Raw genomic sequence first — 27,965 nt, forward strand, 5'->3', positions numbered from 1 at the left:
GTGAATTAAAAATGCATATCTGATTCGGCTGCATCACTTTGAAAACTCTTTTAAAGGTCCCATGGCATGAAACATTTAACATTAATATGCGTTCCCCCAGCCTGCCTATGGTCCTGCAGTGGCTAGAAATGGCGATAGGTGTAAACCGAGCCCTGGGTATCCTGCTCTGCCTTTGAGAAAATGAAAGCTCAGATGGGCCAATCTGGAATCTTGCTCTTTATGAGGTCATAAGGAGCAAGGTTACCTCCCCTTTCTCTGCTTTGCCCGGCTTTAGTGGCTGTAACTCTGCACCAAGGCTGAATTTCGGGAAAGAGACTTCAGATACAGTATTAGTGGACCACTAAGGTCTATATAAAAGCATCCAAAGAGCACCATGTCATGGGACCTTTAACAACCCACATGGAAACACACATAAACATGCAAAAAGTGCAACAAAATGGTTTGCACACCCCTTGACTTTTGCATAATTTGTTGCGCAACAAAATCATTTTACAATCAAATTATGCTTACTATTGATCTAGTATCACTGAGTAATCAGAAGTTTCTGTTATTTTTATGAAGCTCATTGTAGTGACTTTTTAGTCAGTTTCAGTGTTCTTTGCCTTTAATACAGTGATGGCAGGAAAATGAGAGAGAGATGCAACACAGGTCTCTGGCCAGACACCAACTGGGGATGTTGTGGTTCATAGTTGACATATTAACCTCAAAGCCTCGGGGTGCTAAGTAATAATCAATTTTAGCATGTTAGGGTCGATTCAAATATAGAAAACATGTTTGTACAGGTTGCTTTTGGATCTGCAACTTTAAGTTTAAGAAGACATGCTTCCCTTTCTGTTGTATATTGGGAAATATATACATGTCGAGGTACAGTATATATTTAAATACTTTTTTCCAGTATTCAGCACGGTATTTCCAAAATCAACAACTCATTAGAATGCAGTAATCAAGTATGCACACAGGGTGAAAAGAGTCACGCTAATAATACCTTCATTTATCTCATGAAAAGAACAAAGTAATCCTCCTAGTGACGATAAATAACATGCCGATGAAGACTGGAAAGAAGATGCAACGACTCACGTGATGAAGATGGAGGTGGCGACGAGCGAGGCAGTGTAGAAACCTCTCTGACAGTCGGCGTTCTTTCTCTGTCTCTGGTGCATCTCCCCGCCGCAGTTCTCACAGCATCGACACACACAGAAACACATCCCTATGATGGGGATGAGGACCACGAACGTGATACCGATGGTCGCACATGTGAGGAATCCGACCTCGTAGTAGATCCACTGCAGGAGGAGAGGATTCATACAATCGGCATTCCCTCTCACGTAGTCATTTTTGTATGTAAACATTATGTTATGAGTTTACCTGTAGTAACAGGACCACATTATCTGGCTATGACCCCATAGCACGTGCACACAGACGCATGCAGAAAAACAGGCACATGTGCACACACACAGACACAACGCCGTAGCAAGAGGAAAGAAAGACAAACAGAACAAGGTCAGTGTGTCAGCCAAGAGATTAGGAGGCAGCAGAATATCAATTTTTAAAGAGGGTTGTAAATCAAGTGTCAAGATAGGAAAATTATTTTAAAGTTAAAATTACTGCAAACAAGTTACAATCAATTATCACGTAAATCAAACGTACCTTTCTCCATTCTTCTATTTTGATTCCTCCCATGTTTTGTTGAATGACTTTAACAATCATATCTGAAGAAAATAGAACAGATAGGTAAGTACACAAGTTGCTCAATCGCAGAAATAGTCCCAACAGAATTTTAATCCCAACACTGTTTTACAGTTAGTATACGGTTTGTACGTGACTCATCTGCCAATTTCGCAGACAATCACATACACTTCCGGTATAACATTTGACAAGCTACGCTGGGGTGAAAAATCCATTTATCTGTTCATGAGCAGACAACAGATTATGAGGATTCATATTTTAATTTCCGAGGACAGTATTGCGAATGTATTTCCTCATATATCTAACAGCTGTGTGTTTTTGTGGAAGCTATTTGAACCATGTAGTTTCTGTAGTTCAGTCCAGCTGTCTGTGTGTTTATATAGGTCAGCCAACACTAAGCCTACCTGGATTGTGACTCACCCAGACTGTTACTCAGCACGTAAACACAGATTCTTTCACTCACACACACACACTCTCTCACACACACACACACACACACACACACACACACACACACACACACACACACACACACACACACACACACACACACACACACACACACACACACACACACACACAGTCAAATGTATTTGGGGGGGGGGGACTTTTAACCCCACTGTCTAAAAAATTGGGGCATTTACAAAGTTTTGGGGGCTCTTTTAAAAAAATTTAATGTATAATGAGCCCAGATTAAAATGCATACAGTATCACCACCTCGTGCCAATATGAGTATATAAAAAGCATAACGTTGCTATTTATATGCATTTTGCATTTATATGAACAGTGAAGTCATGTGAAAAAATTAGGACACCCATGCTAAATTTGGCTAAAAAGAGGAATAAAAAAAATCATCTTTTGGAAATTGATCTTAATGCCTTAATTTAAAAAATTAGGAAAAATACAACCTTTAAGGACACCAATTATCTTTGTGAATGAATAATGTATCGTAAATAAATAAATGTTCTTCCTTAAAATACAGGGGGCATAAGTAAGTACACCCCTATGTTAAATTCCCATAGAGGCAGGCAGATTTTTATTTTTAAAGGCCAGTTATTCCTCTTTTTAGTCAACTTTAGCATCGGTGTCCTAACTTTTTCACATGACTTTTCATGACAAAAACATCGCTGTTTTTGGGACTGTATTCTAGAGATGGAAATGAAAATAAATAAAGTGAATGAATATATAAAATGATGGCTATAAAACGATGGCTTAATGTAGTATCAGGATATTGGCATAAAATGGTAAACATACATACATACACACATATACATATACACACACACATACATATATATATATATATATACATATATATATATATATATATACATATATATATATATATATATATACACACATTTATATACACACATATACACATATATACATATATATACACATATACATATATATATATATATATATATATATACACACATATATATATACACAAATATATATACTGACAAAGCACACCTGTGAAGTGAAAACCATTTCAGGTGACTACCTCATGAAGCTCATTGAGAGAACACCAAGGGTTTGCAGAGTTATCAAAAAAAGCAAAGGGTGGCTACTTTGAAGAATCTAAAATATAAAATATTTCACACTTTTTTGTTAAGTACATAATTCCATATGTGTTCATTCATAGTTTTGATGCCTTCAGTGAGAATCTACAATGTAAATAGTCATGAAAATAAAGGAAATGCATTGAACGAGAAGGTGTGTCCAAACTTTTGGCCTGTACTGTATATATATATATATATATATATAAAAATCAAAATCTTGGGGGAACTTTATTATTTTATATCATTATTGAGATATGAAAGGACCTATATTGGGAAAGATTTTCGCCATATCGCCCAGCCCTAATACACAGTGTACCAAACAGGGAGTGTTTAATGAGAATTTTATGCGTTTTCTTTTGTTGAATGATTGGCTGCAAAGCAACTTTCTCTAACTCATGTGAGGTTTTAAGTCTGTGCTTTAAAAGTAAAAATGTCTGTGAATAAGCCTTTCTGGTGAGTAAAAGGAGCTGAGATTTTGGATGTCTTTTGAGAGCCTATGGATAATCCTCTCAACACCATCCTCATCTCCTGCTGGGAGGTGGCTGTCTTACTTTTCTCAGAACTGTTTATAAAACGGGTTCACCTGCAGGAAACCTGACTGTCATTTGGGGTGGAGACATCTCCCTCTTTTAACTCTGCAAATGCAGCATATGAGCACATCTGAGTCATGTAGATGCCACCTGTTGTTGCTCAGGTACTTAGTTAGCATAAGCCACGAGGGCAGTTAAGCTTCGACAGCTTAGTTCAGTGACCCAATATAAGAGGTAGCTACTGTAAACGAAAGGAAGACGGGAGGGATAAATGACCATCAGAGTTAGACCTAAAAGGATAAACAGACCATCGCCCAATTTGAACTAACTTTCCTGCTGCAATAGTCAGGATGAGGAACTGATTTCGTACCAACACACGCATATGTTTTGTGGTATTTTCATGTTTTCAGTGACTGTTGCGAAGGGCTACCTTTGATAAACCAACCTTTTTTACTACAGTAATATTGTCGCTAATGAATATTCTATGTGTGTGTCTCTTCACCTTTTCATAATAAAAAGGCCTTTAAAAAAGACCCCAGTTGGATCTATTGGTGTTTTACTTAATTAAGTTAAACAAGGTGACGCAAACATTGGATCCACAACAGAACAAACACACACAGGTTCATTCAGGACACCCTAACGCTGAAAATGTCAACAGCAAACCATCAAACACTGCTGCTAGTTAGCTGTTGTGATATATAAGGCCAAACCTACAACCCTCTTACTGTAGAGTGTAAATATAGACTCGCACAATCCCCTACGCTGACCTGCTTTGAGAGATTACTGGAAGGTGTGGACCAAGCCTTATGCCACCTGACAATCAGCTCTACTTTTTACATTAAAGCCCTGATTTAAAGTAAAATAACCGTCTCAGCACCACACACACAAAACACAGAAGGCATTTTGCATTAGCTTGACAGCATCCCCCGCCCATCCCCGCCATATTTAATTTCAGAAATGTATTAGCCAACTTGTTTGCTTTTATGGCGCAACTACAGAAAAACGTTGCATTTGAAATTATTCAAGCTTTTATATTTTTTTAAGAGAAAGCAAGTATTAAGTAGAAGTGATGACAATAGCTCACAAACCATGTTGGTCAGTCTCTGCTCCCTGGACAGTGGAGCTGACTTTAACACTTTGAACTCTTTTTTTGGAGGAAGCACGTTAAATTCCAGTTAACCTACTGGAGAAATGTACATTTCAGATTACATTCAATGATTTAAAAAAAAAATAGAAGACAGTCATGGGAATAAGGTGACCATGGCGAAGCTACTGGTAGAGAAAAGTGCCAAGCAGTGGCTGTCAGTGGCGCTCTTTGGGTCATCATCACCCCTTAAAATGAAGCAATGTCTACTTGTGACCCCTCATAACAGGTTGCACATGTTTACAGTATGATCTGTGAGCAGTTTAACCAGAGTGTAATTTTCACATCTGAGATTGTAAAAGTGTTTTGTTTGAGGGATTTTTGAGACCTGCAGAGGTAGAACTATCCCCTATGTGACAAGAAAAGAGAGAGAAAAGCCCCAAAAAATTATATACAAACAATATTTGTCCCAGAAACATGTCTCCACTACTTAATAGTTAACACGAAACAGCGTATGAACGGACATTGTCTTGATTGAAATGGTTTTGAAACAAGTTTAACACTAAGGGGGTGACGAAATGAGATTGTAGCTCTAAAATGTAAAATATGTAGCACTTTAAATACTACTAACTGTATGGTATGGTTTTACACAGTATTACCAAAGAACTTACTTCTATGCTTTGGTATTACACAAGGCTATGAGTACAGTATATGTATTTTCAGGGCACTAGGAGCTAAATAAAGGAACACAGCCCACTGTGAGCAGGAGTAAAACAACTAAGAGGATTACGTTGTATTTTTCCCTGTTTGCACTAGAAACTTCATAAGGGGCTTCAATACAAGAAATCATATTTCATGTTCAGATAAAGAGACTGACTGCAACAATTATTTTCATTATCGATTAATCTGCCCATCATTTCCTTGATTACTGGTAATTGAGTGATTGTTGGTCTTTAAATTATCAGAAAACAGTGAAAACCGAAATATATATATTTATTACAGGGCTCCAGACTAACTTTTTTCACTAGGAGCACAGTGGCCCCCAACTGAAAACTTTAGGGGCGCAACCAGAAAATTTAGGGGCACACCGTAAATCAACATGCTAACCAAATATTCACATTTCTACTAATTTCCACTGTATTACTAATAAATACTTTGATAATAGATGCAGAAATTACAATGTGCTGTTTCAAATTCAGTGTCACTTTTGAAGATGCAACATAGAAGGCACCATTGCTGTCATGACAGTACACAAAATATAAAAAAAATATACCAGCTCTAGTCTACAATTACAATGAATTCAACTTAAAAGTAAACATGCATTGTTTAGTCTATTACCCTTAGGATTGGATACCTTTCGCATCTGAACCAATATCGGTACCGATACCTGAAATTCTGTTTTCGGTACTTTCCCTCTGTAATTACAAAACAATTATTTCAGTTGTAAAAATAATTCCAAACCTATTTATCCTATGTACTTAGAACATTATGTTATTAGAATATGTTACACACTAAAGAAATTAAACAAAAATAAAAATCCTACAACACATTAAATTGAATAATTATTCATTTCTTACTCACTGTAACTTGTATTTGTATATTATTCTTTCTTCTAGTTTTATTTTCATCATTACCGTTTCTAACTGCTCTTTAATGTTTCATGTAAAGCACTTTGAATTGCCTTGTTGCTGAAAGGTGCTGTAGAAATAAAGTTGCCTTGCCTTCAAACCTCAGCCTGTCAGTCAGTCACCAGGGCATAGAAACCACTGTGCCTGCTGATGTCTCACAGGAAGTGTAACGTCAACAGCACCGCGACCGCTTTCGGCTCGCCATTAATATCATATCGCAGCAAACGCTGTCTGCATGAAGTTCTTAAAAACTGTAACCACACTTGCAACCACTTTATCGGCATTGCCGTGACTTCAACAAAACTGCAGAGCCGACGTAGTTTGCATCGTCTGCACCTTTGCGTGTGTGCGAGTGTGTGTCAGAGCTCCGCTCTCTGTCAACTTTCAGAGAGGACCTGAGTTTACGCGGTCAGGTAGCCTACCGACAGTAGTAAACTAACTAACACATACATACATACATACATATATATAGTTTACTACTGTATCATAAGTCTAAGAATATCAGCAAATAGGCCTATGTGAGAGGCAGGAAGCAGCGAATATTTCTTATTTTTGCTAAAAGAAATTACTTAAACAATTAATTGAGCTTCAAAATTGTTGCCCATCAATGATCAGTTAATCGGTGTGTCTCTTGTTTCAGCTCAACAGGATTAGGATATATTTATTTAGGAACCCCATTAGCTGATGCAGAACATCATCACTCTTCCTGGGGTCCAAACCAAACATAAAAACATGACTACAACAGATTAGACGTTTGAAGACAAAACAACCAAATGATATTAAAATCAAGAAAGTAACTAACAATATTTGTCTCGCAAACATATTACTACCATATACATATTCTTATTCATATTAATATACACTAAATTCAGAAGCACTGAATATACATAGAACATAAAATCTTAAAACCTACTCCTATACATAAATCATAAAATATGAAATAAAAAAAGTACAAAATGTACTGGCCTAGAGCTATTAGGTGTTGCTTCACTTGTTTTTTAAAGCTTGCTTTATGTGTGCTTTAGCAATCTGAGCTGGAACTGAGTTCCATGCAAACGCTCGATACAATACTGTGCGTTGCTTTGATTGCATTGGGAGATACCCAAAGTACATGCTGTCCAGTCTACTATCAAGAAAAACACATTGAAAGCTCTGTGTTTGCAAATAGTTATATAAAGTGCATGGAAGATGAAAGGTAGCTGCATGTAGATGCAGATGTGCAGTGCTACACATAAGCTCAGTGCTCTTCCTCTGGTTTGTTTGGGCAGCTCTAAAGCATCAATACATGATACACTGGATTTTTTGGAGAGAGTACTTCCTCCCTTGTCTTAAATATCCTTAGCAGATAACTAATTTGAGTGTGATCGGATTTAAGATATGTGCTTCTTGATAAACAACCTGTTTTCAACCAATCACAGTAATTAAGGCAAACAGACAAATACCGGGACTATGACCCACTTTCAGTAGCTGTGTGTATGTGTGCACATTTGTGTGAGTACGTGTGTGCGTGTGTGTGTGTGTGTGTGTGTGTGTGTGTGTGTGTGTGTGTGTGTGTGTGTGTGTGTGTGTGTGTGTGTCAATGCCATCTGTAGCAGAGGTAGCTGTGCAGTGTTAGCATTAGCCCTGTGGATGCTAATCCTCTAATCTACCCTGTGTCTATATCAGAGGGATAAGACACTGCCTCTTCACACAGTGAAAGAGTCTAAAATGCTTCTTCATCATAAAAACAACTGTCACACAGATTTGAAAAAGAGGGATGAGCGAATCAGGAGAAGGAAAAGCCAGAGCCGGTCATGAACCAGTGATGACCCCTTTAGCAGTAATTCACACTCAGATACAAGCTGCTCTACTGGAAACCTGAAACAATAACTACATTATATAATATTAATATAACAGGGATTTGTGGAGATTTTGCCACATACTTGTTGTGAGACTGTTCAACCTTAGACAATCCAATTGATTCGACAAGACTGATCAATCAACTACATTTCCTCAGTATACCTAACACTGATTTGCGTTTCTCTATCTTAACCTCAGGTCAACCTCAGCCCTGACCCCAACTCAGTCACCTCTGCAACAGCTACTTAGAACCTAACTCAGGCCCATATTACCTCAACCATGGGCAGCAGCAAGAAAACATTTGATGGGGCGACAGAATTCAATGAAAGACTAGTATCAACATAAGATATACTGTACCACCAAGGAAAATATCCGCGTATTATACTGAAGTATACTGTATATGTAGAGTCCGGATCGGGCCGAATAGAGTCCGGATCGGGCCGAATTTTTCTGTCCAAGGCCGGCCCGCGTCCGACAGAGCCGTGACCAAACCCGGCCCGAGCCCAACAGGTATTAAGAAATTTGTGTCCGAGCCCGACCCGAGCCCGACACAGTTAAAATCTCATTTTTTTCCTCATACTAATGACACATGTAGGCTACGTTTGTTTGTGTGGAAAGCCCACTTTTGTTAAGCAACTGTAGGAAGGCATTCGGAAATGTCAACAGATGAGCGCATCAGCGCACACGGGGCAACAAGCGCACGTTAATAAGCTGTTGCCTTATCGCGCTGATGTAACCGAGCCCGACCCGACCCCGACCATAATTTCTAAATATCTGTCCGAACCTGGCCCGGCTCGTTGGGTACCGTCGGGACCCGTTGGCCTCGGGTCGGGTATCCATGCCTTAATGTATAGCACATAAACAGATTTTTTTTTCAGTTTCAGTGGAGAACCATTTGCAGAGAAACAACCCTTGTCAGTGAAACCACAGTAATGGTAATATTTCTTTGATCAGTACTAGTGATAGACCGATTTTATCGGCCGGCCGATATATCGGGCCGATATTTGCGTTTTTACGTGTATCGGCAACGGCCGATACGCGGCTGCTGCGTTCGCCGATAGTTTTTTTCCCGGCATTATTTACAGACAGGCGTCCACAGGCAGCTCTGTGTTGCTGGAGACGCGGCACCCATCCATATGATGCGCATTGCACACCTAATTTGGGTGATATGAATGTAAGATGATTGCAGAAGTGACACTGATCTGTGTTTTTGTTTATTATTTTTAAAGAAATGGCAGAGCAGATTCTGAAAACAAATCCAGTGTGGCAGGGTTTACATTTTTATGATGTAAATTGAGGGAGCAAAAGCAGTATCGGCTCCAAATATCGGCTCAAGAAAATCGGCAGCCGTATCGGTCATCGGCTAAGGCTGATGAAAAACAGAATCGGTATCGACACTAAAAAATCCATATTGGTCGATCCCTAATCAGTACATTGTGTTTATGCTGCAATGCTCCAACTTCATGTTCAGTAGCCCTTTTGTAGCTTTTTTGTAAAGTTTAATGTAGTAAGTTTGCCTGCTACAAATAACTAGAATTGTTTAGCAAGATTTAGGGAAGTCAGAGAGAAAACTATGTAGGTGTGGTCATATAAATTGTGTTTATTTGAGTAAAGACCTCTCTATATTAGACAGAACAACGTTTTAGAACAGTTGTAGCAGTGTATTACATTACCTTCAGTTCTTACCTACAATATGTCCGAAACCTGTTTCCCATGGAGGTTGATGCTATGTTGTATTGTGCTGTTTTTCTAATGCTACAGGACTTAGGTTAATTCTATGGTTGTATTTTTTCAACCTAACCTTCACAGGATGTAAAACTATGTGAACCAAACCCAAATTACTATTGTCCATAATTCATATACAGACAGTATATTACATTTAAAATGTTAACAAATCCTAGTAAGACTAATATAAATATTTTTCTAAAAGACTACACTATACACCAAGTCATAGCAGTGAGTTAATAACTATTACGACCAGTACTGTTCTACAGGCAACTTAGTGTAAGCACACTAACATGAGTAAACAGCTTGTGTTATCTCATAAGGCTGGAAAAGAAAGTACATTTGTCTACTACGTGTAATTCTCATAAAAAGGTATGCTCCGTATACAGGGAAGAGAAAGAAAACAATGTGACCCTGGATACATGTTTGGGGTACTTTGTAATTTGTTTACAGTGGTAAAAAGCTATTTTGATTTGCAACCAAATACTTTATTCAGAGTATATTAATTCAGTCTCTTATTTGTGCCAAAGGCTGTACTATACAGCATGATGACATTCTGTAAATACTATCAGGCTTTGTTTAAAACTGTTTTATCTGTCTTAACAAACATCTTCAAGCTGTTCGAGTAACATGCCCAAATACTACTACTAATAATCACAACAATACCTTTTAAGTTTTTGGATTCACAGACAAATGGTTAATAAGGAACGTTTTGTTGAGTTTTTTAGGTAACAAAGTTTATTAATGGTCATCTGAACCGGACCAACCGATTGCCTTGCATAAATGCTGTAAACAGTGTAATAAGGAACCTGGAGGTATGTGTGTGTGTTTGATGTGTGTGAGCAACATGCATGATTTTGCATAAATATGATATGTGATGTGGTAGTGTGTGACATGACATCCAGGTGGTCTCTACCTATGTGTGCGTGTGACTGTCATCCATACTGGAAAGTCCCTGGCAGTAGCAGCATATGGTCCAGTAGATTAAGGTATTATGCAGTGATGCAGGTGACTGAGAAAGCCTCTTCTAATCGCTGATCTGCTAATTGATTACCCAGCCAGCGGCACTAACCCTGGACACCAAAATGGCAGCAACTTAAAACCTTCAATCCTATTGCATGTCATCCTCCAACGTGACCACTCATAGTTATACAGAAAACAAACACACTGCTTTGAGTAGGGTTGTAGCCTACAGGGTGCAAAATTAACTTTTTCGTCCACCAGCCAAATGGCTAATGTTCAAATTTTACCAGCCACGCAATAGATTACCATTGTTTTGTTTTTATTTGGCTGGTGAGTGAAGCTAATACCAGACACTCGCATATTTTACCAGCATTTGGATGGTGCTTATTTTGTACCCTGGTTGTAGCTCTATATATCCGTCACTGGATTGTACAGGTAGATTGTACTACACCAGGCAACCAAGAGAGCAACATTCACTATGTATATCGATCAAGTGACAGACCTGATCACCTTTTAATCACCTCAATAATGTTAAAGCACAGGCCCCCAAGAGGATCATTAATGAGCTGTGACAGCTATTGATCCCATTAATCTTGTAACATTGAGTTATGCGCTCAACAAGCACACATCATCAATGCATGCAGTCCCCTGTGCACTTGCTCTTCTGGCCCAGTAGCATTTTAGTGTGAGTGTTTTTTAAAAGTTATGCTTTGAGTCAGCCATTATATGGTACAGATTTACACTCAGAGAGAGAAAACAGATACAGCAGAAGTGTGCAAATAATTCATGCCACAGCGGTGTCTTTGATGTTTTCCATGTTTTATGGACTTTGTTGTTTAGTTTGTGACGTAAAACAGGTCAGTCAGAGACCTTTGCTAGAAAGATAGCTTGGGCAGTGGTTTCAGATCAGTTGTTACCTCTCATTACTGGTTATGGCTTGGTAGGTCTATGTTTCATTTGAAGGATTTTTGAGACCTAAATATGTGTAAATATCCAGTATTTTACAAACAAGCTATAAGTAAGAGGAACAAGTCAGAAGAAAAAAAAATGTTTTGACAGTAATTTGTATATATTTTTGGAATTGCATCCCCTATTTGCAGTGTGATGGACCTCTAAATACAGATCAAACATGTTTTTTGTCCATTCATACTTTATATTGCCATGTTTAATTTGTAATATTTGGAAAACACTGGACAGATGTCATTATACAGTAACATGATCATATTGTAACATAGATACACCTGTTGTGTGTTTTTTGATCAATTTGTAATTTATAACATGCACTTTCATTTGTGCCGAAACACCTTTTTGCCATTTATTTTATTATTTTATTTTACTCCTACTATTTACTGTATACTATGTAGCCTATACATTTCTTATCCTGTGTATAGTGAGCATCTGTGGCAAAAAAAAAAGTATGACCCGATCTAAATTATTTGGGGTCACACATTCGGTTTGTCGGCCAATAAAAAACATTTGCAGTGACAATAAAGGTCAATAATTGATGAGTCACATAATTGAGTGTAACAGGCATTGAATGATTTGGTGGTAGTTTAAGCTTTGTGTTTAGCCACAATTACAAGTAGGCTATCCAGAAGAAAAATTAAAGCCCTGACAGCTGTCCTCATGTGAAAGGAATAAGAAACAAGAGTGAAGACAGAAGGGCATGGATGGGGATGAGGAGGGGTGAAGGATAATCTCACCTTTGGGAAAGGGGTTTGGTTGAATAGCGTAGAGAAACGCGTGGACCATGTGGAAGAGGATCCCTATGGGCCCCGGCTCGTAGTAAGCGTGGGTATCATAAACCGCCGCCGGTACAAACCCAAAATCCAACGGCTCCACCGGTGGAGGGGACCGCTGTCGGGGGGGGTCCGCCCGGGCCTTAGCCGGGGTCCCGTCACTCTCATCCGCCTGCTGCTCGCCGCTTGTGGCTCCCCAGCAGAGCAGCAGGACGAGCCAACTTGTCCACAACATGGTTCAGAAAAGTCTAGTTTCGTACAAAAAAGAAAAAGTCAAACTCCAAGCCCCGGTCGTATTACAGCGTAGCGGGGGATGGAGAGGGGAGACGGGGTGGTGACTTGAGAGGAGGACACCTGTCCGCCTCGGTGGTTTATCCCTGCAGCTCACAAACAACAGTCCGAAAGAAAGAAAACTTTTAGACTTAGCATCCAACGGTCGAGGTTCGAGCAGCCGTTAGCTCCTGGTTTCACGGTACGGACGCATCGTAGACATTTTCCCGGAGACCTTCGACGACTCAAGAGGACCAATAGCCGAGGATGAGCTCGTTATCTCGGCGTCCTCATTCTCACCGGTCGGCTGCGAGTAGCCTAATCCCGCGTGCACTCAAGCTTCTGTGGCGCGCGCATCACGCGCGACACCGCGGGGTCCGTCACCTGTCATCTGTTAGCTCCAATGGTGGAAAGCAAATAGGCTACATTTACTCAAGTAATGTAGTACTTGTAGTTTACTTGAGTGTTTCCATTTTTCGGTTACTTGATACTTTTACTCCACCACATGTAATAGGCCTACATATATAGTTAATTTCCAGATTCAGATTAAGAATACAATATAGGACTATTTATAGGGGGTAATTCACAAATTACCCAGCGATATATAAAATTATAATTAGAAATACAAAAATAAAAATAAAAATAATGTAAAATTAGTACTTTCTGATTACATTTTGATGGTAATACTTTTACTTCAGTAAAATTGTAAATGTGTGATTTACTTGCAACAGAGTATTTTTAAACGACTGTTAATGTATAAACAGTCATAGTCACCAGATTAAGTCACTGTACATCAATATACACCTCTATCGTTCATTTCATGATTTCTACATAATATTGTTGATCACATTTTTTCGTTTTTAATTTTGTCACTATATTGACTCCAGTGATAACACGCATTTGTAAAAAGTGCCTGCCTGCTGGGCTGCCTGTAATGTTTATGCAGCTAAGAATTGAAGTGTGTTTGCAATTTTTACACTCACCTATACAGCAGTAGAGGTCAGATAGCATTATGGTTTCTAATGAGAGAATTGAACTAGAAGATAACCTCAGCGGGTCTCTGAATGAATGTGAGGCCAGTCAATGACTCTACTGTGGTCACTGAGCAGCTGACCTTCAGCTCTGAAGTTGAATAGATAGACAGTTAAGGCTAGTCAAGTTTTGGCAAACACACAAGGTTTGAGTTCAAAAAAGGGAAAACCCAAAGTTCATAGCCTGGTTAGGTCTTTGATATATCAGCGCTCTCCTTCATCCTCTGTCACCTCCTTGCATGGCTCACAGTCACTTTACATGACACTACACTGGTTAAATGTATATGTGAAGTATGTTGACATAACCAAGAAAACACAAGTAATGTATCCAGAGGCAAATTATTTATCAGAGTTGGAACCTTGAAATAAAAGTCCCTGAGTGTGAATGACTGTGATGACAGACCCCCTCCAAATGGCAATTCAGGGGGAACAGTGGACTGCAGTGTTTGCCCTGTGAATAGAGCCTGCAGTGACTCCTGAAACACCCGCCACTGTTCCCGTTCTCTCATACCACCACCCCGACCCCTCCACACACACACACGAAAGGGATACAAAACAAAATCTGGTTTTATTCTCCTTCTACCACGTAGGAGATGAGTTACATACTGTAGATGGGTTGTACATATAAACAATGAAATATCCGATTCATACGTCTTTAGGTAGTGAGATCCATCCATGCACTGCAAATGATCTATTTCTCTCTGACACTGACACACACACACACACACACACACACACACACACACACACACACACACACACACACACACACACACACACACACACACACACACACACACACACACACACACACACACACACACACACACACACACACACACACACACACACACACACACACACACACACACACACACACACCTGTCATGATCCACACTCTTCATCCTTTGTTCACAAGACTGCAATTATTGAGTTTATTGACTGTCCTCCAATAGTAAGGTTGGACTTAAAGGGATAGTTTGGATATTTTGAAGTGGGGGGTTGTATGAGGTAGGCTACTTATCCATAGTCAGTGGATATGGAGGGTCGGCACGCCCCTAGTCTCGCGTTGCAAGACCTTACCCCACAGTGCTGTGGAGGAGGGTCTGCCAAGTACACACAGCATTGCGGGATGGGAGAAAAAAAGTGCTCTGGTTCAATGGCATTTCTTTAAACCAATCACAATCGTCTTGAGCGGCGCTATGGGCCATACGGCACAAAGGCCCCTGCAAAATAGCCTCAGGATGGAAGGAACTGAAACATGTACATTCAAAGGTTGTTTTAGTCGTACAACAGAAAACTCAGATTGGACAGATAGTCTAGCTAGCTGTCTGGATTTACCCTGCAGAGATCTGAGGAGCAGTTAACCATAGTCCTCAGAAATCCACCGGAGTTTAAAATGCCAACACAAAGGAAGCTGCAGGTAATGGACATCCAGCGGAATTTTCGACAGCACCGGAGCAATCCCAGAAGTGGAACGTCGTGTATGTAGACTAGCACGCCCCTAGTTTTGAGAAAGAGACCAGAGTACCAACACAAAAGCAAAGCAACGTACTGCTGTGGACCGGGGCAGCAGCAAAACATATTTTAGCCACCTAAAAGAAATGTCCCACCTGAAGAAAACAATATCAGTTTAAATGCACGCTATATTTAAAATATTTTCATTGCTTTACCTTTGCCATCAGGTAGCCCTTTCCTTTGGCACATTTTTTTAACCCTAGAACTTCTGTATTCTTACAAAGAAGTGCAACGCAGATGTGGAGATCAGCTGTTTGGGTCAGACTTTCAGCGGTTTATGGAAGAGGCAACAAATACAAGAAAAATAAAAACAAGTGATTATGTCAGTACTGATGAAATGCTGTTTAACTGTGGAGACAAGAGGATAACTTAATGAGCCAGAGTATACAGGAGTACTTTTTGCAGAGGGAGACTGAACGGTCAAAAGAGAGAGAGGGGAAACTTCTGTGGAAAGGAAAGGCTGTTTAATGGCAAGGTAAAGCAGCGAAAATATAGTGTACACTTAAACAGATAGTTTTTTTTTTTTTTTTAGGTGGCTAAAATACATTTTTGCTGCTGGCCCAGTCCACAGCAGTACATTAGCTTCCTTGACAGTACTCCTGCCTGCTTCTCATAACTGGGGGCGTGCAGACCGCTTTTACTGTAGGTAATACACTGACTACGGATAAGCCTACAACCCCATTTCAAAATATCTATGTCTATGCCTTTAACCCTAGTTTGTGCCTCTCATGTAATCTTTTTTTCTGAACAATGAATTTCAGGGAACCTTTAAAAAAATAAAAAAAAATAAAAAAATAAAAAGTGAAAGACACTGTGTGGGATTGTTTGCCATCTATTTAATCTATTTTCAAAATTGCAACTATAAATCCTAGTCTATTAATTTATGATCTTCCTAATCCTTTTGCTTGATTCAATAAAAATAACAAATAATAAATGTATAAAAACTTAAAATAACATAGTTACAGTAAACAATATAGACAAATTGTATATCTATTTCCCAACTAATTTTGGTTCACAAAGCAAATCCAGCAACTTTAACAGAGTTGCAACTTGGAGAAACAAGTTAAAGTCTTGATTATTAGAAGATTGTTAGAAGAGTTTTGAAAAACAGAATGTGTTTATGAGCACTGTGGCTTGAATCTAATGAAATGGGGGTATTGACATGAGAGGCAAAACTTGGGGCTAGGTTGGACTTTCAACTTGGACATGCAACTCCTGGCACTTCAGAGATCCATGATCCACTTAATTTGTCAAAAACTGCCTTAAGCTTTTATAGCATCTAAAAGACTGTTGGGTACACAAGCATTTGGAAAGAGTTTCTTCCATTAACCAAAGCCAGCAGCAGATGACCACAGCAAACAATGCCAGCAACCTTTGTCAAACAACTGCTCTCTGGCAAATGACAAATTGCTGGATTCACACAGTGCTGCTCATATGATCCTTCTTCATTCTTGTTATTGACAGGTGATTAACACTCATCAGCCTTCAGGTATCCTCGAACATTTCACCTGCATACATGAAATCTCAATAATTTTCATCACTGTCAAGATAATGGGAAAGAATTGCAAAACATGTTAGCTTGACGGTGGTATGCCAGTGTCACAAACTATGAATTTGAAACAAGACCAAGAACACAATGGTGTTACACCAGGACGTGATTATCTGTAGGCTACATGCTTGAATGATGAGTGTACACATGAAGCATATTGGAAAAAATATAAAACTTAAAAATGAAATATCTTCCAAACTTGTCGGGCTTGGAATCCACTTCAAAATAAATAATTCTATCTTTACAAACAGGCACCATCTTATCTCAGTGCTTCAAAGTAACAAGATCAATACAAACTGCACGATACTAAAACCTCCAAACTATCCGTGTCCAATAGGTAAAGTCACCTCTGTGACCAAAGACATTGCACATATGATTGTACTTAGTGTCAGTGCTGCCATGTCTGACAGCTATGGACATCTGGGCTCATCACAGTAGCTCACTTTAACCAGGTCTTTTGAAAATGTGTGTTGGTGGGTAGTGTGTGTCTGCAGAGCAATTTTAAGATTTCAACAATGTGTTTATTATAACAATGTGCGATTGTGAGTCTTACTCCTGCAGGTCGATTTTAGAAAAAAATCTATATTCTAATATTCTTAATAAAAACTTCATTTCAAATATTCTAATCAAAATCAAATTTGTTTTTAAAAAGCTTTGTTCTTTCTAAAAACAACTCTGCGCTGTACATATAGTTGTGCTTTTGAACACGTACTTGCACAGTCCAGCTGTCATGTTCCACAGCCACCCACGTTGTACTATTTCACATGTGCAGATTTTGTTTCTCTCTTCGTGCTCTGCTCCAGCTCTGCATGCCAGTTTTGAACCATCATCATCATCATCATCATCAAGCATGTGTGCAGATTGCCATGGCAACCGAGACTCATCCTCAAAGCCGACCTGGTTCATGAGGCATCGACGAGGCCTCTGATGCTTGAAGTAACAGCGTTATGCCTTTGCTGGTTTTGTCAGTAATAAATAAATAAATACTCCTGGGGTCAGGTGCACAAAACTGTGTCCGGTCTGAGCATGCTCCATGACCCGCGTATGATCCCTGAAACTTGCTGTTTTTCAGCAAGCAGGACACACTGACTTGTTGTTTTATGCGACATTCAGTCTATTCTGTTGCCACAGATGGTGAAACGGTCTATTTCCAGCAAATCTTTCTTGGGCGTTCTGTGTTCAAGTCTGTCCCCTTCCAGTCCTGTGTCGGCGTTAATGATTTTGTCATCGTCTTCCTCGTCGGGCGTGGTCAGGAATGTGTCCGAGTCGCTCTTGGGGAGTATTGGGTCAGAGGTCTCTGCCACGTTGGGGGGCGGAGGATTGTCTGCTGCCAGTGATATTCCTCCTCTGTCAGTTGCGGGTTCTATTAGAGAGCGAGTGGCAAAGTTTATTGGACAGTAAGCGTAACACAACTGGCAGTTTACTCAACCCCCTTTACCAAAGAGCAAATGTACAATCATAGCTTAGCAACTGTAACTAGGCACGGCAGGTCTGGAAAGCTTAGAATTTCTCTTTACCGTGTGCATGTGACATTTAGCCTTCACATAGTTTGGAGGCTGGTAACCGAGCATCACTTCTAAGGCCAAGAGGCACATCATTAACTAACTAAATTAGTGTAATGTCATTCACGACTAGCACATCCACTGTGTAGTATCTTTTGTACCAAAGTCAGTTCTAGATGTTACTATATCAGAGTAGGGCAATGTTAACTGCTCTGTCCTGTTACATTTTGGGAGATTCACACTCCAGCAACATGAAAGCTTTTCTCTTGTTAACGTTAAAATGTAATAATAAATACAAACAGCTAAGCATCCAAACAAACGGTGTAAGACCACCTTTACAGGTTTCTTGATTTGAAATGAGTCAGCTGGAAACATTAAAGTCATTCAGAGACAGAGCTTTTTAACAAACGTATGGTGCTATAGTTAGTTTAATCAGCTTGCCAACTACAGCCGATAGAATCTGTCAGTTACAGTTGTCATTTCGACAAAATCGACCAATCGAAGATCAAGGATCCAATGTTTTGAATTTAAAGTGGTAAATCTGCCGCTGTTATCATTGTAAACTGCATATGTAACGTGTGAGAATAGAAAGTTTAACAGGCATAGCAGCAGTAACTAACAAAGATAGGATTTAACAAATGCTGTATTTAGCCATTTAGGAATAGAGAGGTAGACAAACTGGTTATTATTACCTTGCTGTGGTGAAGTGTGAAAGTGTTTGGTGCGGTGAGCTCTCGAGTTTGCACGGCTGGAGACAACAGAGGGAGGAGGGTCCGAGAGCTTTTCTTCCATGTTGGCCTCTTTGACGAACACACAGGACGTCCCAAGCAGAACGATACTGTTGAGCACCTTCAGAGTGATCATCCTGCTCACAACACACAACACACACACACACACACACACACACACACACACACACACACACACACACACACACACACACACACACACACACACACACACACACACACACACACACACACACACAAAACGTGGATATGTAAAAAAGGGTCAACATTAACAACTAAACACACACATTAAGAAACACTAGTAACACTGCAAATGTGTGTTCAAAACTCAGAAAAAAAAACAATTGACGTTTACCCCAGGTAAAACAGCAGCACACACATAAAGGAGAGCGAACCCTGGATCTTCACTGAGCTGGTCACGACTCTGATCAACTGAAAAAAGAAACACACACATAATCAGAATGTGTATAAGTGTTTATACAGTCAATATACACAATATTAACAGATATTACTATAAACAGTGACTGACCAGCAGAGCTAAAGGAAGGGGGATGAAGCCCATTCTTCTGGATACTGAGTCACTGTAGTCTGTGTAAGCCTGGAGACATTTTAGACATTTTACAACGCATCAACAGCAATCAACATTATTATTCCTACCCAACCAATGCATTAGTCATTCCATAACAACACGAATATTCTGTTTGGCATTCAGTCTTTAACAAGTATATATATATATATATATATCTTTTTATTTATTTATTTTTTATTTACTGGATCAGACAAACACAGACAGACATTCTTGTCTGGTTAGTTTATCTATAAACTATGTTGTCTGAGAGAGCTCAACATAGTGCAACTTAAAGGTGCTCTAAGCGATGTCACGCGTTTTTTAGGCTACAACATTTTTTGTCACGTACAGCAAACATCTCCTCACTATCCGCAAGCTGCCTGTCCCCTGAACACACTTTAAAAAAACGGCAACAAAAACAAACTGTGCCAAACTGCACCACCAAAAATAAACAAACAGTCTTCCAGCATTCCAGCCAATAACCGACAAGAAGGTTTTGGGGGTGGGGGTTGGGGGGGTTAGTGCGCAGATGCACGGAAGGGAGGGAAAGGGGACAGGATGAGGAGGAGGGAGGGGCGAGCTAGCCTCGTTTTGTTTGAAAATACTGTGAACTTCAACAAGAAGTGCAGTCACCCAACATCGCTTAGAGCACCTTTAAGAAATCACAAGAAAATCGAAGAAACAAGCACAGGTGTTTTGTCCACATTTTCTTAGATTGCAGTGCATTGAGCTGCCTGCCACAATGAAAACCGGTTTTACAATTACATTTCTCAAAAATGTACAAAGTCACAATGATATACAGTATACGGATATTACAATATAGGTTAAAGGAACTGTATTATCCCAGAGGGGCAATTAGATTTACAGCCAGCAGTACCACACACCAGACAAGCAAATGAATGATAGAAGATTTTATCCATAACGCTCACCCGTAGTTAAAGTTTTTCAAACTTTTATGACCTGACTTAATTTGACCTGAGCAATTAGCAATGTGATTGTTATCAAGTGAATTTAAATATGAAATATTATGTACTGTATTTCAGGAGTGGCCAGGGGTTATGTAAGATTGACAATATACAGTATTACACATTATATACACATTATTATGACTAAATACAGTGTATAACACAAGTATAAATACACCCCTTTTCTGTGTCCATGTGTGCGTAACAAGAGACCCAAAATGTGATCCTGATCTCAAGTTTGAGAAATGTGAGATATATTTCATTTCACTCACATTTTTCTGTCGACTGCTGACAAGGTCAAAGGCAAGGCTGGCTCTGTATTCGCCGTATACCTGGAAAATGACAGTAACACAGCATTAGTCAGCCAAAGTATAAACATCAAAATATCAAACAAATATAGTTACTGACTATCTGGTATCTGAGTTGTATGTATCAGTTTTGTGCAAGTGTAAAGTGAAGGTAAAGTGGCAGTAGTGGCCTTTTGAATAAACCAGAGTAAAAAGACAAAAACAAAAATGTGCACACACATGGATTAAATGTGGACGAGCATGGATGCTCGAGCGCATCGCTTACTACGTGTGAGCGAGGTTTGTGTGATTAGGTTTAACACTTTGGAGACAAAGGGGTTAATCCCTTCCTGTGGAGTTGGTTTCCATTACATAACCACAGTTACAACTCCTTGAATGTAATCAAATAGGAAGAGAACACATGAAGGAAGGAAATGGGATGAAACCAAAGTTGTGATTAAACAAGAGAAAATGGCTCCGCTGACAGATATTTCCCCTCTGATACTAAAGTGTATCTGGTGTGAGTGTGTAGGTGTATGAGACAGTGAGAAACAGGGAGAAACAGGGAGAAAAAGAGAGAAAGGACCACCAGTTTGTAAAACAAAAAAAACACAGAAAAGAGCAAAGTCTGTGGAGCTTAAAGATTCTTTCACCTTTAAAAAAAATAAAAAGAAGTAGGTGAACAACATAATCTTAACTCAAGGTTCACTTACTAACTTTTTCCTGAGTTTTCGACTGCATCTCACCATCTTTGTCAGTGGATGGAGTTTCGAACAACAACACCCAAAACGGATCTGTGTCATTGTTAGGTATCACTGCTAGCTATTAAACCCCTGCCGCTGATTGCCACAGTTTGTGTCAAGAATCACACTTTTTTGTTTGAGTGTGTGACTATTACTTTACAGAGACATCATTATCTCTAATGTCCATCGAAAATAAACATCAATAAATCTGATTAGATTCATAAGAAAAGATGCTCCTTAAACTTCAGAACTTTTCCAAGAATCATCATGTCTTTAAGTTTTCTTCTGTATAAAAGTAATCCAGTGATAGTTGTCTGTTCATCCATGAGTACAACGCAAAGAGGAACTGCTAATAGCTAATTCAGCATACTTTTAATGGTGCAAATTAGCCAAAATGTAAACAAACACAGGCTAAAGAAAACAGGGCTCAAGTTAACCCACCGCTGACTAACGGAATCCATGGTAACATTGTACTTCCCGTTTACATGCCGCAAAGGATTATTAGGACCTATTTTCCTAAAACTATAGTCCAACTCACATGCAAACTGATGGAATTCCTGAATATCCCAACTTGTTCTGTAAATGACAATACATGTATGCCTGGCTAACATGTGTAGTGACTCTGCTAAAAGCCTGTAAATACAAAATGGAATTAAAGCCCATTACCTGAGCAAACTCCATCCGCCTATGAGGACTGGATGACGTTAAAAATACGGTTTAAAAAACTAGAAAAAGCTAGTAAATGGACCTGGAATTAGATTATTTTGCCAAATTTAAATGTGTTTTTTGGACTGTCTTTAAAACAACATTGCTCCTTTGGCTGTCACACTTAACCAAAACCTAATGGTTGAACTGTGAAAGTACTTTATGCAAAATGGGACTCACATCAGCACTGATGTCATTGAATTTGGTGATGAAGGCGTGCTTCACAACATCCACGGCAACCTCTGAGGCTATCACCATGACTACATCAGGAAACAGCACCCACAAGTGGTCTGAAGACAAACATTAAAAAGTGATTAGTGTCACTAGTCAATATAATATTAGTTACAACAGTCAGTGACAGTGCTGAGTCACAATAAGAGGACCCGATGATGTACCTGAGCAGTGTGATCTACATTATTCAGCCCTATAGATATCAGACATTATTATCTGTGCAGCACTGCTTTAGTTACCAGGGTTCCATGAGAACTGCTCCATGTTTCTCAGACAGACGATGAGCAGGAGAATGTAGTTGGTGAACCTCTCTTTTATGTCTGTGGGAAATAAACAAATCAATCCAGGATTAACCTACTTTGTGCTCACTGCTGCTGAGCTCAATTCCATAAATTTACCTTGTACCAAATCACCAAGTTCATAAGGCTGAGTTACAAAATATCCACAGTCCACTTATCTTGATTGTTTTAGGTATCATTGACCACTTACCACTGTTTGACATCTGGAAAAGGTTGTTCTTTTCAAACTTCTTGAACACACTTCCTTTGATCTCCACAAACTGCAAAAAACAAAATGTACATATTATGGCTGAACTCATTCTGCGCGCACTTTAATTGAGTTAAATGTGTCATACTCACGTTGTTTGACATCATGATGGTGAGCAGGGACTTGTTGTGGGAGTTGAAGGCTACGTTGAGAGTGGTTGCCTGAACCATGATGAGGATGGCATGGAGAACTAGATACAGACATGCTGAGGAAAGAAATTCACTGAGGACTACAGTAAAGAATATCATGCTCTGTGTTCATTCTGATGTAAGCCCACTAATACGCACATCCTACTAGTCTTAAGTAAAGCTATGTGAGGTAACTTGCAACTAATGATTATTTCATTATTGATAAATCCGCGGATTATATTCAGTTAATTGATTCATTGTTTTGTCAATAAAATGCCCCAAAATAGTGGAAAATGCCTCTCAAAGCCAAATATGACATCTTCAAATTGCTTCTGTTGTCCGACCATTAGTCTAAAACTAAAAGTTGACCATCACAGATGACAAAAAAACAGTACTCAAACAGTTACAGCTACCCATCATACATAGATTAGAGATATTTTCGCTGCAGAAATATGTCCGAGCCTCCCGGACGGGTGAACTAGGACTCAGTAGCCTACTTGTCAATTAACGGTAAAAGATTGGTTAACGAGGGTCAGCTATTTGTCAGAAAAATGATCAAAATTAGCATTAATGTATGCATGTAGAAAAATGCATTGTCACTGTCAACAACAATCACAGGTCCTTCTCAGTGAGGATACAGACGTAGAGCACAGCCATGAGGAAGTGAGGAATCACGCCTATGTGCGCTCTCTTCTTCTCCTTGGGTTCTGTGGCTGTCCAGTACAGAGCATCCAGGATGTCCTGGCCAAATGATGAGAACAGGCGGTCCGCCACCTGGCAACACAACAGGGGAAGGAGGCAGGGAGGCAATGAGTTGGTGGCTCACTGTACAGTACAATCAGAGTTATCAACCATTTTTGTGCTGCATAATCTGGGTGTACCTCTAACATGTTGTATATGATGTACAGTTTGATGACAGACTGTCCTCTGATGAGGTGGTACATCATGGAGTAATCCACGTAGCTCATCATAGAGTAACACAGCACCATAATGAAGCCTTTCAGCACATCACACACCTGGGCCGGCTGGAGCAGGCGGGAGCCACTAAAACACACACACACACACACAGAAGAAATGTTCACAGAAGGCAGTCACAAGAAGAGAAAGAAAAACAGGTTATCCGTTTGGTCTGAAAAAGTCAGAAAAAGCTCTAGTGCCCTCTAGAGGTTAAGAACAACGTTGCACTGATTGTTTCTGTTACAAATGTGGACGTTGCCATGTGAAGATATTCACCAAATCAGAGATTAGTCAGTTTGTTCCCAGGCTGTAACTAACGATTATGTTCTTATTTAATTTAAAAAAAAACTAACTGATAAATAAAATCAGTCAATGAAATGCGAGAGGATACAAAAACAAATTCTCAATTTCCCTGAGCACAATATTGCATCTTCAAATTGCTTTTATCCTACAAAGATCCAACATCCAAAAGGTATTCAATTTACAGTGTGACAATTATACATGTTTGCTTTAGAAATGACTTGAATAATCTTGACTCAATCTATTATCAACATTGTTAATAAATGTTCTATTGATTAACAAACTCTTAATTAGCTAATCATTTCAGCACTAGTTTGTACAGCTGTACAAATGCAGTCAGAGAGAGGGAACACTTTCCTTTAGAGCTAAAACATTCAGTCGATGAACAGAAAATTAATCTGCAACTTCTCTGATAATGTCTTAATCAGTTAAGCAAACATTTGATGGTTCCAGTTTCTCACATGCAAAGATTTGCTGCTTTTTCTTGTCATACATATAGTAAACTCAATATCTTTACATGAGATTTGTCAGTCAGCCAAACCAAGCAAAGGGCATTTTTCACTATTTTCTGATGTTTCATAGACCAAATAATTTGATTAGTAGGCACAATAACTGATGATAAAAATAATAAAAATAATTGTTAGCTGTAGCCCTAGATTAACACTTTATCACTTATACTGCATAGTGGATGGAGATATTAATATCCACACACACACACACACACACACACACACACACACACACACACACACACACACACACACACACACACACACACACACACACACACACACACACACACACACACACACATTAATTAATTATGGAAACTAATACTACAGCTAACAAAATTAGGTCTTTGTAAAAACTGTATCAGAGGCGTGTTGATTCAAACATATGAGAACTTTTCAGGCTTATTCAAAACTTGTATAGCGCAAAAGCTTTTAATTTTAGTCAAATATTAATGTGGCCAATGACTGATTAAGGAAATGTTTTTACATTTGCATCCCTAATACCTGAGTGTATACTTTACCTGAGGCCACAGCATGGCAGCGTGATGAGTCGCAAAAGGGCCAGAATCACCCTGAGAGGCAGCAGAGTGAACACATAGAGAAAGGCATCCAGGCAGAGGAAGAAGCCAAATGTCATCAACTAAAGAGAGAGAATGAAAGACAGACAGAGGGGAGGAATATTTATTTATTTTTGACTTTACATTTTTTCACCACAGGGAATTGTTTGTGCGTTTACCTTCTCGAGCTCCTTGGGGATGCGTAGGCAGGTGTAGACCCTTTCTCTGCGCTCTGTGTATTTGGCCTCATTGTGTTCCAGGAAGTAGCCTCTGGTCAGCTCAGTAGTTATAAATCTGACCAGAGACAGGTCTAGAGCCAGAAATGGACAGAAGAAAAAGCATTAAACGCATACACATAGATGCTTACAGCCTTTTAAGGGAAATTCACCTGCCAATGATGTTTCACACCTCAGTTGAACATCTCATTCCAAAACCATAAATCTGCTGCTATAACTGCCTTCGCTGTTCTGGGAAGGTTTTCAAAAGAATTTTAGATCCTGGCTACAGGAATTTTCTCTCAGGCTTAGTCAGGCTGAGTACTGATGTTGGGTGATAAATCCTAGCTCACAATTGGGGTTGAAGTTCATCCCTTAAGGTGTTGGATGGGGGTTGAGGTCAGGGCTCTGTGCAGGCCAGTCAGGTTCTTCTCCACCAAACTGGGAAAACCATTTCTTCATGGGCTTCGCTTTATGCACAGCAGCATTGTTGGATTAAAACAGCAAAGGGCCTTCCTCAATCTGTTGCCACCAAGTTGAAAGCATACTGTTGTCTGAAATACATTTAATCCAACAGCATTAAGATTTCACCTAAAGGCATACTGCACCTATTTTGTATATTAGTCAATGTATTAGTCAGGGAGAGTACAAGTCAGGCTGTACAGTTGTATAGTGTTTTCTTTTGTGGTTCCATATGAGGTTGGGCTTGGATTCAAAATGTTTAAGCATGCATTATAATATGAAGGCCAGGGAGTTTGAAAGATGTGGGCATTTACCAAGGAAGGTGTATACATTTTATGAGTAACACCTGTGGTTTAAATACATTAACAAGTCAACGTGTTTGCTGGGAAAGGCCTTTTTAAATAAGTGTCTTCCAACTTTATGGAAGTGCATTACTAAATCATTGGAGTGCTTTGATTGGAATTAGAATGGCTAGTCAAAACCATGAAAAACAGCTCCAGTCCAAAAGTACACAGGGGTGTCCACACTTTTGGTTGGATACAGTATGCATACACTCAGCAGCCCTTCTGAATGCGCATGCGCAAAGAGGCACGTCTTGATAGAAAAGCCAACTGGCCTATATTTAGACTCCTTCATGATAACATGCAGCAGTGCTGTCTCGGTCACCGTCGGAGTATAATTTGGATGCATATAACATAAGTTAGCCACCTAACGTTACTTTAATTCAGCTCAAGAAACAGTAGCTGCTGTGTTAGCTTCATCCTGAGATCAAGTGCCAACTCAGAGCAGCGCCCAAAGCTGCACAGAATTAGTAGCTAACTGATAGGAATTGTAACTGCGTGACCAAGCAACACACATAATCACGCATACAGTGCATTGATGTTATCTAACCAAACACTGGTTTGCCAGTTAAATAGAAAAACAATCACTTCAGCAGCTAGCTCCGTTAGCGCTGTCAAACTGTGGGCTGTAATAGCGAGGCAAGCTCTCACCTGACAGGTTGCGTTTCTTGCCCTTACTGTCGCCATTTTTATCGTTGAACGCCAACGTCTCCGTGACTCCGTCCTTCTCGTTGGTCTTCTCTGTTTTAGCTGACTTGTTGTCCCTCTCCCTGTCCTCCTTCTCCTTCTCCTGCTCCTCTCCCAGACCTGACGACAGCGAGTCCGCCATCTTCGCCAAACGGTCTCATCTGCTGCCTGGGAGACTGGCATCTGCGTCACGCACTCTGGCGTCATCACGCCCTATAGTTCTACCGAATCACCGGCAGATGTCGCCAAAATCCTCTTGATTACATTTCACACCTTAGTTCAGTTGATTGATTAAATTAGCCTATGTATTATTACTGATTAATTTTTTTCCCCCTTCAAACATCTTTGTTGACAAAAACATCGTCTTACATATCAGAATA

The 27,965-nt window shown here is 39.6% G+C and overlaps 2 protein-coding genes across 9 annotated transcripts in view; both read right to left on the minus strand.

Moving 5' to 3' along the window:
- Positions 1-13,360, minus strand: part of prom1b (prominin 1 b) — a 30,383-nt gene extending 17,023 nt beyond the window's left edge. For 3 of the 8 annotated variants that reach the window (XM_039807440.1, XM_039807433.1, XM_039807423.1), the window contains exons 1-4: positions 12,727-13,360; positions 1,648-1,709; positions 1,366-1,392; positions 1,078-1,283 (exon numbers count right to left, since the gene is read on the minus strand). In XM_039807440.1, the coding sequence (XP_039663374.1) occupies positions 1,078-1,283; positions 1,366-1,392; positions 1,648-1,709; positions 12,727-12,997 (566 nt within the window). In that variant the 5' untranslated portion in view covers positions 12,998-13,360. The remainder of the gene's footprint in view (positions 1-1,077; positions 1,284-1,365; positions 1,393-1,647; positions 1,710-12,726) is intronic. The other 5 variants (XM_039807450.1, XM_039807459.1, XM_039807484.1 and 2 more) reach the window with 2 other exon arrangements.
- Positions 13,361-16,028: 2,668 nt separating this feature from the next.
- Positions 16,029-27,833, minus strand: tapt1b (transmembrane anterior posterior transformation 1b). The gene is made up of 14 exons (XM_039807496.1): positions 27,550-27,833; positions 26,060-26,190; positions 25,845-25,963; positions 24,436-24,598; positions 24,193-24,328; positions 23,519-23,616; positions 23,370-23,439; positions 23,120-23,200; positions 22,830-22,939; positions 21,187-21,246; positions 19,911-19,979; positions 19,737-19,813; positions 19,325-19,497; positions 16,029-18,493 (listed from the first exon to the last, which is right to left on the minus strand). Exons 1-14 carry the CDS (start codon positions 27,725-27,727, stop codon positions 18,240-18,242), a joined length of 1,719 nt encoding a protein of 572 aa, XP_039663430.1. The 5' UTR covers positions 27,728-27,833; the 3' UTR covers positions 16,029-18,239.
- Between the last annotated feature and the right edge of the window lie 132 nt (positions 27,834-27,965).

This window comes from Perca fluviatilis, chromosome 1 (assembly GCF_010015445.1).
Source record: "Perca fluviatilis chromosome 1, GENO_Pfluv_1.0, whole genome shotgun sequence".
Taxonomy (NCBI): Eukaryota; Metazoa; Chordata; class Actinopteri; order Perciformes; family Percidae; genus Perca; species Perca fluviatilis.